The sequence below is a fragment of the Panthera onca genome, chromosome B2 (assembly GCF_046562875.1).
Source record: "Panthera onca isolate mPanOnc1 chromosome B2, mPanOnc1 haplotype 2, whole genome shotgun sequence".
Lineage (NCBI taxonomy): Eukaryota > Metazoa > Chordata > Mammalia > Carnivora > Felidae > Panthera > Panthera onca.
In genome coordinates, this window is record NC_138343.1 from 43836676 (window position 1) to 43852511 (window position 15836).

A 15836-nucleotide genomic window follows, 5' to 3' on the forward strand; every position below is an offset into this window, starting at 1 on the left:
CGGCTCAGGTTATGATCTCCCGGTTTGTGAGTTCGAGCCCAGCGTCGGGTCTGCAGATTTCAGGCTGTGCAAGAATCGTCACGTGTGATGGTTAAAACCGCAGGCTTCTGGGGTGGGCGATTTGGGTCCACGTGTTTTCCTGAGCACACTGAGAAATACTGGGAAGAACTCATTATTAAGTCTATCATGGCTGATATCTGTCACTTGGCTACCGGTGGTTCTTGATACAGATATGCACCTCAGGATCACCAGGGAGCTTGTTAAAAATACTGACACCTGAACTTGACCCAAGTCAATTAAATCAGAATCTCTTAGGGTGCAGTCGGGGCCTTGTGGTTATATTTTGAAAGCCCCCCCCTCACATCAGGAGACCAGCTCATAGAGCAGACACAATGGGCATGATTTACCTTTGGATCCACAGTGCCTAAACCCTCTGATCACCTGGTTTCAGCCCCTGTTCTTTCCACCATGTCCCCCCCTGCTATAATACAGGAAAAATAATGTCAACCGAGAAAAGAAGCTGAGCCAAACCCCCCTCCCCCCAAAAGCATTTCTGTGGAATCTCAGAACTGTGGCAACCTAAGTAGTGCCCCCCACCCCAGGGAACAAAAGTCAAGCATTTTTAAAGAAAAAAGGGAATGCTTGTAGATGCTGTTTACAAAGGATTCTGGTGGGTGTTGGTGGCAGAATATCTTGGCTGAACAGAACTGGTTGTTAAGGTTTTCACTAAGCAAAATCTCTTCCTATGGAAAGTTGCCGGCTGAGTTCTTGTAATATCTGTGGTTTGGCCCAGTCCAAAAGTTCATGGTCCTACCGAGTGAGGATGTGCACAAGGCCCATCTCTGGGATGGGCCTCCCAGCGCTGTTTTAAAATGCCTTGGCATAAGCAACCCCATTTCATTTCACCTTTCTTAATACTTTAGAGTATTTTTCCAGCAAGATGGCAACATCTGCTGAAAGGTTTCACTCTTATGTGGATCCTGAGAAACTTAACTGAAGACCATGGGGGAGGGGAAGGAAAAAAGAAAGGTTAGAGAGGGAGGGAGCCAAATCATAAGAGACTTAAAAACTGAGAACAAACTGAGGGTTGATGGGGGGTGGGAGGGAGGGGAGGGTGGGTGATGGGTATTGAGGAGGGCACCTGTTGGGATGAGCACTGGGTGTTGTATGGAAACCAATTGGACAATAAATTTCATATTAAAAAAAAGAAAAGAAAGTGAGGACGATATCACTTGGGTACAAAATGTACAGAAATTCTGGGCAAGTGCATAGGAGATATGCACGAGGATGTTAACTGTAGTTTTTTAAAAAAATGTTTATTTATTTTTGAGAGAGAGAGAGAGAGAGAGAGAGCAAGTGGGGAGGGGCAGAAAGAGGGGGACAGAAGATCTGAAGCATTCTCTGTGCTGACAGCAGGGAGCCCGACGCGGGGCTCAAACTCACGAACCGCAAGATCATGACCTGAGCCGAAGTTGGACACTTAACCAACTGAGCCACCCAGGTGCCCCAACTGTAGCTCTGATTGTAATGGCAAGAAACTGGAGACTGTCTTAAGTGTCCAACTCAGGAGACTGGATGAGTAAAGCGTGATTGCATATTCACCCAATGGAATACTGTACTGCAGAGAATGAGAGAATCTGAGCCTCCTGTACCAACCACCAGAATGAGGGGACTGAAAGATTTTTTTTAAGTTAGAGACTATTGTGATCTGGTTCTTGGGGACCTAGAGACTTCACTTTGGCAGGAAGATTGTCTTGTTTCAGAGGGTTCCTGGGCTTTCCTATGGCAGCAGTAAAAGAAGGTTGCATAGCATCGAAGCCTCGTGCCTGTCGCTAGAGCTCATTTTGCCTGTCCTGAGAAAACAAACAACTTCCTCATGGTATAGGAATTCGGTAGCTCTTCCCAGTCTTAAAGTATCTGCATTGCAACGCAGAAGTTGCACAGACAGGCATTTTAGCACCGGTTCCTGAATTGCAGTTAAACAGGGACAAAGTCCGGTGTTGCCTTCCCATCCGTCAGCCCTCTCGCTGTCCACACAGTGCAATAAACCCATTAGAAATGCCCATGTTACCGTGAGCCCCGGATTTCAAGGCTGTTAATCTTGTTTGGCTTTTCTAGGTTGCTGACGATGTTTCTTTCGCAAAAGGGTCGCAGAGCGTACCTGGTCCTAGTTTGGCCACGGCATAGAGGAGGTCGTAGTTGAGGACTGGCGTGGCATCACTGATGGGCTGCCAGCCCACGGGAGGAGACGCCGGGGGTGAGATGAGGAATTGTTTGGCAGGCTGTGGTGGAGCCAAATGCAGCTTGTCACCGTCTGTCTCTGGAGTCTGAACCTTTCAAAGAGAGAAAAAATGAAGACGCATTATTCATTAGGGCCTCAGATGTGCCGTGTTGGTACACGATGATGCAGAGTCGCATTTGGAGCCTGTGACAAGTGATCCAATGAAGCAGGCTATAATAATAATCACTACTTACCACACACCATATGCTCAGTTATCTTATTTCATCCTTAAAACAGTGGCTCTCAACTTTTAGCGTGCATCATAATTACCTGGAGAGCTTACTAAAAGCACAGACTGCAGAGCCCCCGCTCCTGGAGTTTCCGATTCAGCAGAGCTGGGGAGGGGTCTGAGGATCTGCATTGCTAACAAGTTCCCGAGTGAGGCTGAACTGCTGGTCCCCAGGCTCCTTCCTCCCTCCTGTCCTCCCTCCTTCTCTCCTTTCTTTTTCTCTCATTCTTTTAATTGAGGTGATATTCACATAATATGAAATTAACCATTAGAGTAAACAATCAGTGGCCTTGAGTACATTTCCAGGGTTGTGCAATCACCACTTCTACCTACATCCAAAGCATTTTTAAAAAATGCTTATTTATTTTTGAGAGAGAGAGAGAGAAACAGAGAGAGAGAGAGAGAGAGAGAGCAAGCAGGGGAGGGGCAGAGAGAGAGAGGGAGACACAGAATCTGAAGCAGGCTCCAGGCTCCGAGCTGTCAGCACAGAGCCCAACGTGGGGCTCGAAGTCACCATCCGAACCCTGAAATCATGACCTGAGCCGAAGTTGGACGCTTAACTGGCTGAGCCACCCAGGTTCCCCTAAAGCATTTTTTTAATTTAATTTAATTTTTTTAATGTTTTTTTTTTTTTTTTCAACGTTTTTTTTTATTTTTGGGACAGAGAGAGACAGAGCATGAACGGGGGAGGGGCAGAGAGAGAGGGAGACACAGAATCGGAAACAGGCTCCAGGCTCCGAGCCATCAGCCCAGAGCCCGACGCGGGGCTCGAACTCACGGACCACGAGATCGTGACCTGGCTGAAGTCGGACGCTTAACCAACTGCGCCACCCAGGCGCCCCTTTAATGTTTATTTTTGAGAGAGAGACACACACACACACAGTGTGAGTAGAGGAAGCACAGAGAGAGGGAGACACAGAATCCAAAGCAAGCTCCAGGCTCTGAGCTGTCAACAGAGCCTGATGTGGGGCTTGAACCCACAGAGACCATAACCTGAGCCGATGTCTGCTGCTTAACCGACTGAGCCACCCAGGCGCCCCAACATTTTTTGAAAGTTTATTTATTTTGAGAGAGACAGAGACCGTGTGAGTGGGGAGGGGCAGAAAGAGAGGGAGACAGAGAATCCAAAGCATTTTTATTGCCTTAAAGGAAACCCTGTACCCATTAAACAGCTACTACCATTTTTGCCCCTAGTCAGACCCTGCAACCAACAATCTGCTTTATGTCTCAATGGATTTACCTATTCTGGATATTCACATAAATGGAATCATATGTGACCTCTTTGTGTCTGGCTTCTTTTACTTAGCATAATGTTTTCAGGGTTCATCTATGTGGTAGCATGTATCAATGCTTCATTCCTTTTTATGGTTTAATAACATTCCAATGAAAGATGGACCACAGTTTGTTTGTTGAAAGGTGGACCACAGCCACTGATGGACATTTGGACTCTTTCTACCCTTTCTACCCTAGTCATAGTACTACTATATATGAATATATGTGTACATGCATTTTTTTGAGGCCTATTTTCAAGTCACTTAGATGTACACCTAGGAGTGAGTATTTGCTGGGTCAGATGGGAACTCTATATGTTTAACTTTTTAAGGAAACAGGTGGGGTTTCATTAGATGAAGAAACTGAGGTTTCTACAAATCACATAGTTACTAGCAGCATGGGATCTGAACATGGGTCTAAGGCCAAAGTCTAAATTCTACTCATTTAGTTTTTATTTTATTTTATTACGGTAAGAACATTTAGCAAGAGATATACTCACTTAATAAATTTTTAAGTCTACAGTATATTATTGTTAATGGTTTTTTTTTTGTTATTGTTTATTTTACTTATTTTGAGAGAGAGAGAGCACGCAGGAGGGGCAGAGAGAGAGGGAGAGAGAGAGAGAATCCCGCACTGACAGGGCGGAACCTGATGTGTGGCTCAAACTCACAAACCGTGAGATCACGACCTGAGCTGAAATCAAAAGTCAGATACTTGACTGACTGAACCTAGGTGCCCCACAGCATATTATTGTTGACTATGGGTACGATGTTGTGCGGTAGATCTCTAAAGCTTATTCATCTCATCTAACTGAAATTTTATACCTGTGGACTAGTAACTCATCGTTTTCCACTCTTTCTAGTCCCTGGAAACTACCATCGTACGCTTTGGTTCTATGAATTTTATTATTTTAGATCCCTCATATAAGTGGAATCATGCAATATTTGTCTTTCTGTGAATGGCTTATTTCACTTAGCGTACTGTCCTCCAGGTTCATCCATATTGCACAATGCCCACACTATCCAAAGCAAACTGCAGACTCAATGCAATCCTTATCAAAATTGCAATGGCATTTTTCTTTTACAGAAATAGTGGAAAAAAAAAACAATTCTAAAATTCATATAGAACCACGAGAGACCACAAACAGCCAAATCAATCTTGAGAAAGATGAACATCACACTTCCGGATTTTAAAATATATTACAAAGCTACAATAATCAAAACAGCAAGGGACTGGCATTAAGACAGACACGTAATTGGGGCGCCTGGGTGGCGCAGTCGGTTAAGCGTCCGACTTCAGCCAGGTCACGATCTCGCGGTCCGTGAGTTCGAGCCCCGCGTCAGGCTCTGTGCTGACAGCTCGGAGCCTGGAGCCTGTTTCCGATTCTGTGTCTCCCTCTCTCTCTGCCCCTCCCCCGTTCATGCTCTGTCTCTCTCTGTCCCAAAAATAAATTAAAAAAAAAAAAAAAAAAAAAAAAAGTTGAAAAAAAAAGACAGACACGTAAGCCAATGGAATAGAACAGAGAGCTTGGAAATTAATCCACACACAGAGGGTCAACTGATCTTCAACAAGAGTGCCAACAGTACACAATGAGGAAACAACAGTCTCTTCAACAAATTGTGCCGGGAAGACTGGATATCCACATGCAAAAGAATGAAGTTAAAACCTCATTTTACACCATGCACAAAAACTAACTCAAAATGGATTAAAGATTCTAAACATAAGACCTGAAACCGAGAAAGTCCTAGAAGAAAATAAACAGAAAGCCTCATGACATTGGCCTTGACAATGTTTTCATAGGTATGACACCACAAGCACAGGCAACACAAATAAAAATAAACAAGCAGGATTACATCAATCTAAGTCTTCTCCACACCAAAGGATACTATCAACAGAGTGAAAAGGCTACCTGCATAATGGAGAAAATATTTATAAACCAGATATAAGACAGGTTAATCTCTCTATTCATGTATAGGATGAGAAGTTAAGGAACTCCTATGACTCAAAAGCAAAACAAACAAACAAACACCCAAACAAACAAACACAAAACAAAACACAAACAAACACAAACACAAAACAAAACAAAACAAAACACAAAAAACAAAATAAAACCCAGTAACTCAGTGAAAGCAAACAGAGTAAGGACCTGAATGGACATTTCTCCAAAGAAGATACATAAATGGCCAACAGGTTTATGAAAAAATATTTAGGTCACTAAGCACCGGGGAAATGCAAATCAAAACCACAATGAGATATCACCTCACAGGTGTTAGGATGGGTGTTATCAAAATTAAATAAACAAATAAAAGATAACAAGTGTTGGCAAGGATGTGGAAAAATAGGAACCATCGTGTGCTGTTGGTGGGAATGCATAATGGCATAACCACTATAGAAAACAATATGGAGGTGCCTAAAAAAATTAAAAATAGAACCGCCATCTCAATGAGTAATTCAGCTTCTGGGTATTTATCCAAAAGAATTGAATTCAGACTCTGGAAGAAATATTAACACTCCTGTGTTCATTGTAGCACTATTCACAATAGCCAAGATGTGGAGACGGCATAAATGTCTGTCGACAGATGATGCGTAAAGAGAAAGTGGCATCTACGTACAACAGGATACTATTCAGCCTTAAAAAGAAGCAAAGTCTACGTTCTTTTTACTATGCCATCTTCGTAGAGTCCAAAGGTGGGAACAACGTTTACTGACCGATACGAGATGGATCAGGATATCTAATGATGAAGGGAGGGCACTGATGGAACTAATATTAGGACATTGATCTTCTATTGCCGTGGACTTTGTGAGCATTGCCAAGAACTGTTCATCCCCGTTTGGAATAGCCAGCACTTATTTTTGGATGAAATAAAACATCTGATTTCCATACGTTTGTAATCTTTTCTCATGAATCAGAGTCATTGGAAAGATATACAGTCCACTAAAACTATCACATAACTGAACTTTTAATTATAAGCCTGCTGGGAAGTTTAAGAGTAGTTGGGAATAGACCATTCTTTTTTTTTTTTTTTTAATTTTAAGTTTATTTATTTATTTTGAAAGAGCAGGTGGGGGGAGGGGCAGAGAGAGAGGGAGGGATAGAGGATCCCAAGCAGGCTCCGTACCAACAGAACTGTGAACCTATGAAACATGAGATCATGACCTGACCTGAGCCAAAACAAAGAGTTGGACGCTTGACTGACTCAGCCACCAGGCGCCCTAGGTGTAGACCATTCTTATTACAAGTACTAGCTGATATTTGCTGTGCATTTACCAAACACTAGGTACTTTAACATGCAATAGTCCACTTAATCCTCGTAAAACAGCAGAACGGTGTGTGTATCATTCTCCCTCTTTATAGGTGAGGAAACTGAGACCCACTGACATTGTGTAACTTGCCCAGGTGACAGCTCAGGCTGTCAGCCCTCAGAGCCTGCTTTCTAAACCTCTGTGGTACCCCTGTCTGGGAATCAGGGCATAGGTTTATTTATCTGTGAACTAATTATAGACTACAAACCAGTCAAAGTAGAAAGGGCTCTATTTACACTTTTAAAAAGGCAAAATAGGGGCGCCTGGGTGGCTCAGTTGGTTAAGCGGCCGACTTCGGCTCAGGTCATGATCTCGCGGTCCATGGGTTCGAGCCCTGCGTCGGGCTCTGTGCTGACAGCTCAGAGCCTGGAGCCCGTGTCAGATTCTGTGTCTCCCTCTCTCTGACCCTCCCCCATTCATGCTCTGTCTCTCTCTGTCTCAAAAATAAATAAACATTAAAAAAAAATTTAAAAAAAGGCAAAATAATAATAATAATAATAATAATAATGTAGAGTAAGAATTACCTTACCTGTGCAAAGTAGAGTTTTAATTTTTTCCCTCTGAACTGGGTTTCATGAAGCTCTATCCTGGCTCGGGCTGCAGATTTGGGATTGCTGAAGTTTATTCGGACACGTCTGAAACTCTTAAATAGCTGGAAGGTCACACAGTCATCATAAGTCCGAAACAGACCTTCAAATTTTTCCTGATAAAACAAACACAGAGGAAAATCCATGGGTCATGTATCTTGCACGACACAAATAATTAATCAATAAATAAGTAAATAAATAGGCTGTTCTCAACATAACATTCAAGCAGCACATTAGTAATGCATTTTTTTCACCTGTCAATCTGTTACCGGGTGTTAAACATGCCCGTGGATTCAGTGGAAGGATTCGCAACCTGGGTCTAGGGATCCTTAGAGGAGCAGTGAATGGGGTTTGAAATGCATAACAGACCTGAAAATTATGCAAAATTTTGAGGAAGTTTCTCTGTATACGTATTGTTTTCTGGGGAGAGGGATCATTGTTGTCATAAGATTCTTGAAGAAGTTCATTAACTCTAAAATATTAGAGCTGTTTGAGTAAAGTATGCAGTAGATATTACAAGTGACGACCCACTTTGGTGGCACTAGTTAGATGGTGTCATGGGATGAGTCCTGGTCCATGAAATGTGTGCCAAAGGCAAGAAAAAGCCCTTGAGAAAGTTTCCTATCTTTCTCTGAAGATGCCGTGTGTTCCAAATGGTATACCATCGAGAAACAGGACTTTCCTCGGTCCTTCAGGAGATTCTCCTGGGTCCCTGAGGGGCTGTGTGGAGCAGAAATATCTTTCTCCCTACTCCCACCCATCCTAGAGTTGACTTTGCTTTGGCAAAACAAATAAACAAACAGACTTCTATCGCATTAAACCACGGAGATCTGGAGATTATTTTATTCCTACGGCATAACCAAGCCTATCACAATACAAAGTAATCATTTGAAGTTTTTGATTCAGTACAATTTTCAATTCAACTAAACACATCTCTATTAAATGCTCACTTATTTCAAGGCACGGTCGCTAGGCTTTAGGGGAGTACACAGATGAGTATTACTGCGTTCCAGCTCTCAGTGATCTAACAACCTACTGCGAGAGGCAGACACAGACACAGATATGAGAATGCCCGTAAGGCGGGCGCAAGGCACAAAGGGAAAATTAAAGACTTAAAAAATACATATATTAATACCATCTGTCTGGTTTCTCTTAGCTTTAAAAAATCCTTGTTATAAGTAACACAACCAGTGTATGCAAAGTTACTGTATGTGCTTAGCGGAGAAATTGTTGCTAAGTAAAGAACTTCTATGTAAACAAATCAACAAACCCTGATTCTTTTATTTCTACCACGGAAGGTATATCTTTAAGAGTGAGTACAAGTCGGAATGGAGATGCCCCAAGGTGCAGCAAGGTTCACTGAATTTGGTTTGTAAGGGCCCTAAACCATTTCCTTCCTCACCTCTATCATTCCACAAACCAGGACCCTGAAGTCTGAAGAGACAAGGACCCGCCTTGGTCACATGGGCACTTAGTGGCAGAACTACAACCAGGCCAAAGTCCTTGTGACCCTGAATATAGAGACGCTTTCAATTATATAAAGAATCACACTGCTGGGCTGAGAAGAAGGGAGAGGTGCCGCAGCAGGAGCAAACGATGGGGATCAATAAACTGACCCAAGCTTGTGTGTGACCACATCTAGGAGAATCAGCGGTGTGATGCGAGGCTGTGACGTCACTGACCTCTGGGGTTTGCACAGGAAGAAGAGCCCAGATGGCAGAGAAGATCTCCCCACCTGTTGGGCCTCCAGATGAACATGTCTCAGACCCTCAGATCCATGGCTCGCGACCCTTCCAAAAACGTGGCTCGTTTCTGAGATTCCCCAGGGCGTGCCTATGGTTCCTCCCATTTTTGACTCCTGTGTCTTTCTCTTTATGCCCTATCCGTCCGGTCCAGAACCACAAATGATACATTCAAAGCGAGTTCTTTTTTTTCAAGTTTCATGACATTCACGGAGATTTAAGGGGCTCTTTCTCCCCTTTTCAGACTGAGTTCTCAATCCCCTTCCCCTAACAAGAACAAAACAAGGAAAGAACCAAAGAAACAGAACAGACAAGGATCTTTCCTTGTCTGTTCCTTGGGAAGTTTTTCCTTCAACTCTCAAGTCATGGGATGAGCCGACCCCTGGGCCTGGGGCCTCTGCCACCACTCCAAGAGGGCTCATTAAGGAATCGTTTCCCAACAATATTGTGTTTTCCTGAACAGGGGTCCTGGTGAATACAATGTTTTCTGGTTTCTCACAATGACAAGTGCCCTCAGCTGCTCACATCACAGCTGGTGGTTTAATTAATTTGGGGAATTTTTAGGAATGGAAGGAATTAAGAGATCAAAAGCTTTTATTTCTATCTAGAAATAGTCATATTTCTCAGGACAAAGTTCTTGGGTCTTCTTTGTAGCTCTATGTTTTTCCACCTCTGGTTTGGGAGTTCACTTCCTCATCTCCGCCCCAGCGCCTGAGCGTGGCCATGAAGACCAACTTGGAGGGGAGGTGTTCTTTTCCTTTGACTCTAGTTCCTTGTTTGCATTGTATATCTCTTCTTTATGCCTCACATCTCAGTTGCTCAGAGCTGTTTGGCCTCAAGAGCCTGGATTAGAAAAACAAAATCAAGGGGTCTTGGCATCGGGCTTAGGGGAGGGCTGACAATGAATGGCCTATATGCCGACTCCTTGGCAGGCTTCGGCAGATGTCAGTAACCGAAGGCAATCGTTTTCTCCACCGATCTTCAAAAGAGAGCCCCAGGCAGCTCCTGCATCAAGCTAGAGTTGGCAAGTGAAAGGAACCTCATTCCTCTCCTTGTTTTGGGCCTTTAGGCTGATCATCAAAAGAGGTCGTTCACCAAACCTGGACTCAGGGGCCAGGGTTTTCACAAACTCTGTAATGATAATAATCATCATCGCAATAAACGAACATTTACTTGGCTTGTCCTCTCGGCACAAGTCTTTTGGGGACTTGTAGTGGCAGTGGCGACAGGCAGCTGGCCAAGAATGGGGGGATTCACTGGCCCCCTCGATTTGCTTCCAGGAGTGATATGACAACCATTTCACTGGTGGAGGTGACAGAGCATGAGGAGAAATTGGTTAGAGGCAGGCGAAGCACAGCGACAAACCCTTAGGCAAAATGGTGTCCTGAACACAGGTAGCCACAGGGGTGTCTCACCTTCCTGTAGAGCAAATCTAGGGTTCGATGCCCCGGTTCCCCCCAAACACACAGTGACTGGCACCCCACACGCCCAATAAATTCCTCATTTCCTCAACAGTCAGTTCCCTTTGTAACCACTGGTCTGAAAAGAGTTCCACAGCAGTGATCTCAAATTCTGGTCTCTGGACCTCGCTATACGCTTAAAAGTCAGGGAGAATCCTAAAGAACTTTTGTTTTTTTTTTATTTTTTATTTTTTTTATTTTTTTATTTTTATTATTATTATTTTTTTATTTTTTTATTTATTTTTTATTTATTTATTTATTTATTTATTAATATATGAAATGTACTGTCAAATTGGTTTCCATACAACACCCAGTGCTCATCCCAAAAGGTGCCCCCCTCAATACCCATCACCCACCCTCCCCTCCCTCCCACCCCCCATCAACCCTCAGTTTGTTCTCAGTTTTTAACAGTCTCTTATGCTTTGGCTCTCTCCCACTCTAACCTCTCTTTTTTTTTTTTTTCCTTCCCCTCCCCAAGAACTTTTGTTAATCCGAGTTTCACTTACCAATGTTCACTGTACTGCAAAGTGAAAAATATATACACTTATAAATGTATTTAAAAGTAACAATAATAAGCCCATTAGATGTTAAAATAATATTTTTATGAAAAATAACTCTTCCAAAGCAAGAAAAAATTTAGTGAGATCAGCATTTTTTTTTTTTTTCATTTCTGCAAGTTTCTTTAATTTCTGACTTAATAGAAGATACCTGAAATCTCACATTTGCTTCTAGGCTCAATCTGTTATACTATGTGGTTTTGTCTGAAGGGTATGAATCAAAGTTGGCCTCACCCAAATACATGGTTGGAGAAGGGAGGAGTAACTTCATAGCCTTTCAAATATTCTTCGAAATTCCTTGTAAATATTTTTTCCTGATACTTCATCAAAGCTTGACAAGTGGCAGTTTCGTAAAGTATATTACAATGTTGACTCCGAAGCTATAATCAAATAACATTTTTATTTGATTATACTAAGGTCCATTTATCTATTTTTCACCTTTAATTTTTAAAAAACATTTTTAAAGTTTATTCATTTTTCAGAGACAGAGAGAGAGCGTGAGGGAGGGAACAGCAGAGAGAGAAGGAGACACAGAATCTGAAGCAGGCTCCAGGCTCTGAGCTATCAGCACAGAGCCCAATGCAGGGCTTGAACTCACGGTGTGAGATCATGACCTGAGCTGAAGTCAGATGTAACCGACTGAGCCACCCAGGCGCCCCTAATGTGTGTGTGTTTTTTTAAACCCATGCATGATTCTGTAATGACATACATTGACCACTTGAAAAATATGGTTCCTTGCGTTATGTAGGTTTTCCAAATCCTCACCCATTTCATCACACATTCACATTCATTAACATTACCACCTATCTTATCAAAAAGTCTTTAGAAATTGGAAAGATGTCAGATTCATGTTGGTAAATACAGGCTTTCTAAAATTCTAATTTTTGCTTGAAAGTTCATTCCTAATCACTGGCAACAAACACTGACAGTTATTTTCCTTGGAGTAACACACTCATCCATTCACTTTTGAGAAAATATCTGCCAAATATCTAAGTCTGCGTAACTACACTTTGTCTGTTAGTTGTTCTTTTAAGTACAAATGGTGTTCCGTGAGAAAAACAAATGCCTAGTTCAGCTTCGGACAGCTTAGAATGTTTTCTCAACTCAGACATTGTATCTCATTGTATCTCACCTCAAACATTGTATCCAAGTATACTTAGTGTACTCCCCGTTTTGTTATTCAGATTATTAAAAAGGTATATATTCAAGGAAAAAAGATAATAAAATTAATATGTTTTATGGCTTCATCAGGGACATTCTTTCTTTTTTTAAGTTCTTTCTTAAAAGTTTATTTTGAGAGAGACAGTGAGAGCAGGGGCAGGTGAAGAGAGAGAGGGAGAGGGAGAATCCCAAGCAGGTTCCATGCTGTCAGCACAGAGCCTGGCGCAGGGCTCGATCTCATGAACTGTGAGATCATGACCTGCGCTGAAACCAAGAGTAGGACGCTTAACCCACTGAGCCACCCAGATGCCCCCATCAGGGACATTCTTTTTTTTTTTTTTTTTTTTTTTTTTAATTTTTTTTCAACGTTTTTTATTTATTTTTGGGACAGAGAGAGACATAGCATGAACGGGGGAGGGGCAGAGAGAGAGGGAGACACAGAATCGGAAACAGGCTCCAGGCTCCGAGCCATCAGCCCAGAGCCTGACGCGGGGCTCGAACTCACGGACTGCGAGATCGTGACCTGGCTGAAGTCGGACGCTTAACCGACTGCGCCACCCAGGCGCCCCAAGGGACATTCTTAAGTAACACTGGTATTTTCTTTCTTACGTTCTTCTATCTTTTTTTTTTTTTAGTACGAATAATACTGATATCATTTGCTGCTACTGCATTGACTCATACCAAAGCACCAGCGGCTCTAACTGCCATTGCTTTTGCACCATGGATATAACTGTCAAAACAGCTGAAAAGGAAAATAGTGTCTTAGCCTTATTGTGGAAATAGTTTTGACCTCATGGAAAAGCATCTGTAGACCATCCTTTGAGAACAGCAGTACTATAATATCTCAGAGAAAGTAAGGATTTAGTTGGCTTGGGTTGAAGACAAGGGGTCTAGTGAGAATTCTAAGGACACAACATAATGGAAATCCAAGAAGGGCTATCATTCGAGAAAGTGTTGTTATAGTAACTGAATGCTGCAGAGAAGGTGAAAAGGACGAAAATGGTTTTGGCCAGTGCGAGACCACTGGTGACACTACTGAGAGCTCTTTGAACAGATGTGGAGGCGAAACCTGGATTATTATGGATTGAGGAGTGAACGGAGGGGAAAAGGTGGAGAAAGAGAGTGTGGTAACGAGAAAGAGGGAGGTGGGATGATAACTACATGGGATGCGAGGTCACAACAAGATTTTTGGGAGTGTGGGGAGACACCTCCTGGTTGATAAAATGAAACTATGATGAAAGGGAGAGAGGAGACAGGAAAGAGGAGAGGGTAGTGGAGACAAGAAGAAGAGGCTTCAGAGAAACTTGTAGACACTTCTTCCCGTGACAGAGGAGGTGATAGATCAGGATGGAGGAGTATGGAAATGGAACGAGCAAAACTGAAGATGGCTTTTCATCTCAGGGAAATGGATGGTGAGGTCCTCTGTTCAGGTAGGGAAGGTGAAGGGAGACTGAGGGCTTGAGAAGCTTGAGAAAGACTCAGAACAGCTGCTGTGGTCAGAGGTAAGGAGAGTAAATGTGGATGAGTCAAAGAACGGTGTAATGGGCTGAATTATGTCCCCTCCAAAGGATACGATCAAGTCTCCAGTACCTGGGAATATGGCCTTATCAGAAATGGGGTCCCTGAAGATGTAACTAAGGAAGAGGGGGGGTCATAGTGGCATGGGGTGGGCCCTCATCCAGGATGACTGTTGTCCTTATAAGAGGATAGCCATGGGAAGACAGGGAGACATAAGGAAAGTGTCATTTGAAGATAGAGGACCGGAGTGATGCAACTGCAAGCCAAGGAAGGCCGAAGATTGCTGGAAGACTGGAACTACCAGAAGCTAAGAAGAGAGCTTCAGAGGGAACGCCACCCTGCCGACACCTGATTTTGGTTTTCTAGCCTCCAGAATTGTGCGATAATACATTTCTGTGACTTTAAGGCGCTTGGTTTGTGGTATTTTGTCACAGCAGCCCTAGAAAACTAACATAGGCAGTTATGCAGCACTCAGGGACCGAATGAAACTGGGGATCCGATGGTTTTAACAGAGCCAGCGAATTCTGTTATGCCATCTTTTTCCAGGTGAGTGGGAAGTGGAAAGCGGGGTCATTCCAGGGTGGGGTGTGCAAGACAGGTGTGTGCAGTGGGGGGAGTGGAAAAAGAAGGAAGAAGGGAAACTTGGTTTCAAATATGAATACTTGGGGATTTTAAATTCCCTGCCTTTCAATGTGTTTGCTTAATAGGAACTGAGTTACAGAAATGAAAAAGGAGAACAAAGGTAGAAACATAAATTGGAGCCAAGAACGCCTAGTTATTCTTTTCACATGAGGAGTCTGTATTGTGAAAGATTTACAAGGGCAGTCCCTCTGACAGGACACCCTCCTGCAAAGCTTCTCATGGGGTCTTGAACACGCGCCATGCATGACTGGGACAACAATGTGCTTCTAATCTTTCTCAAAGCGAACACGATATGGCACTCCCCACCAGCGATACAATGGTCTCGGGGTTCACAGGGTAGAGAGAAGCCTTGTCTGGGAACCAGGAGGAGGGATCTGTCCAGGGTCCTCACAAAGAGGCTCCAGTGATGGGAAGAACCCTGCCCTCAGAAATGATGGAACAAAATCAAGTAGCAGGTGACTAATTATAGTTTCCAAACAACATGGGAGTGACTATTGCTTTTTAAGCTTAGGAAGACTTAGGAAGGGCTCAATGCATTCTACTTGATTGGTTGATACAAAACCGTAAGGTAGCTTATAGAAAGACTATTAAAAGATTAAAATTTAACTCCAAACCAGACAGGCTACAGAAGAACAATTCTGTGTAATATATTATGTCCCCGAATCCTTACTTATCTGAACTGACCCTCTGAGGGAGAGTTGAGGTTGTTACTGTCCTTGAATAACATATGAAGCAAATGGAAGCCAGAGAAGGTAATGACCTCCACAAAGTCACTCAACTACCCAGTTAGCAAAACCTGAACTAGTAAGCTCAAGTTGTTTACACGACGTAAACGTCATTGATTAGATGCAGGCAAGAGAGAAGTCTGAAAAACAAGAACAAGAAAACCAGCTTTCCTTGTCAGCCGGGAAGAATAGTGCTATCCTTGAGGACACAGCTCCTGGAAGAGGTCCGACGCTGCCTTTATCTGCATTCCAAACGATGCTGTATGCCTTTATATATTTTTCAATTTTCTCACTTATGAGCCCGTTGGGTATAAATTATCTTAATAAGAAATTCGGCTTCTTTCAAAATCACAAGGCTC

General features: G+C 42.9%; 1 protein-coding gene across 4 annotated transcripts in view; it reads right to left on the reverse strand.

The window, feature by feature from the left end:
• The window catches only part of RCAN2 (regulator of calcineurin 2), a 273660-nt gene that overhangs the window by 20712 nt on the left and 237112 nt on the right, over positions 1–15836 (reverse strand). For 3 of the 4 annotated variants that reach the window (XM_060615653.3, XM_060615652.3, XM_060615654.3), the window contains 2 exons: positions 7615–7788; positions 2162–2333 (listed from right to left, as the gene is read on the reverse strand). In XM_060615653.3, coding sequence (XP_060471636.1) covers positions 2162–2333; positions 7615–7788 — 346 coding nt within the window. The remainder of the gene's footprint in view (positions 1–2161; positions 2334–7614; positions 7789–15836) is intronic. The other variant, XM_060615655.3, reaches the window with a different exon arrangement.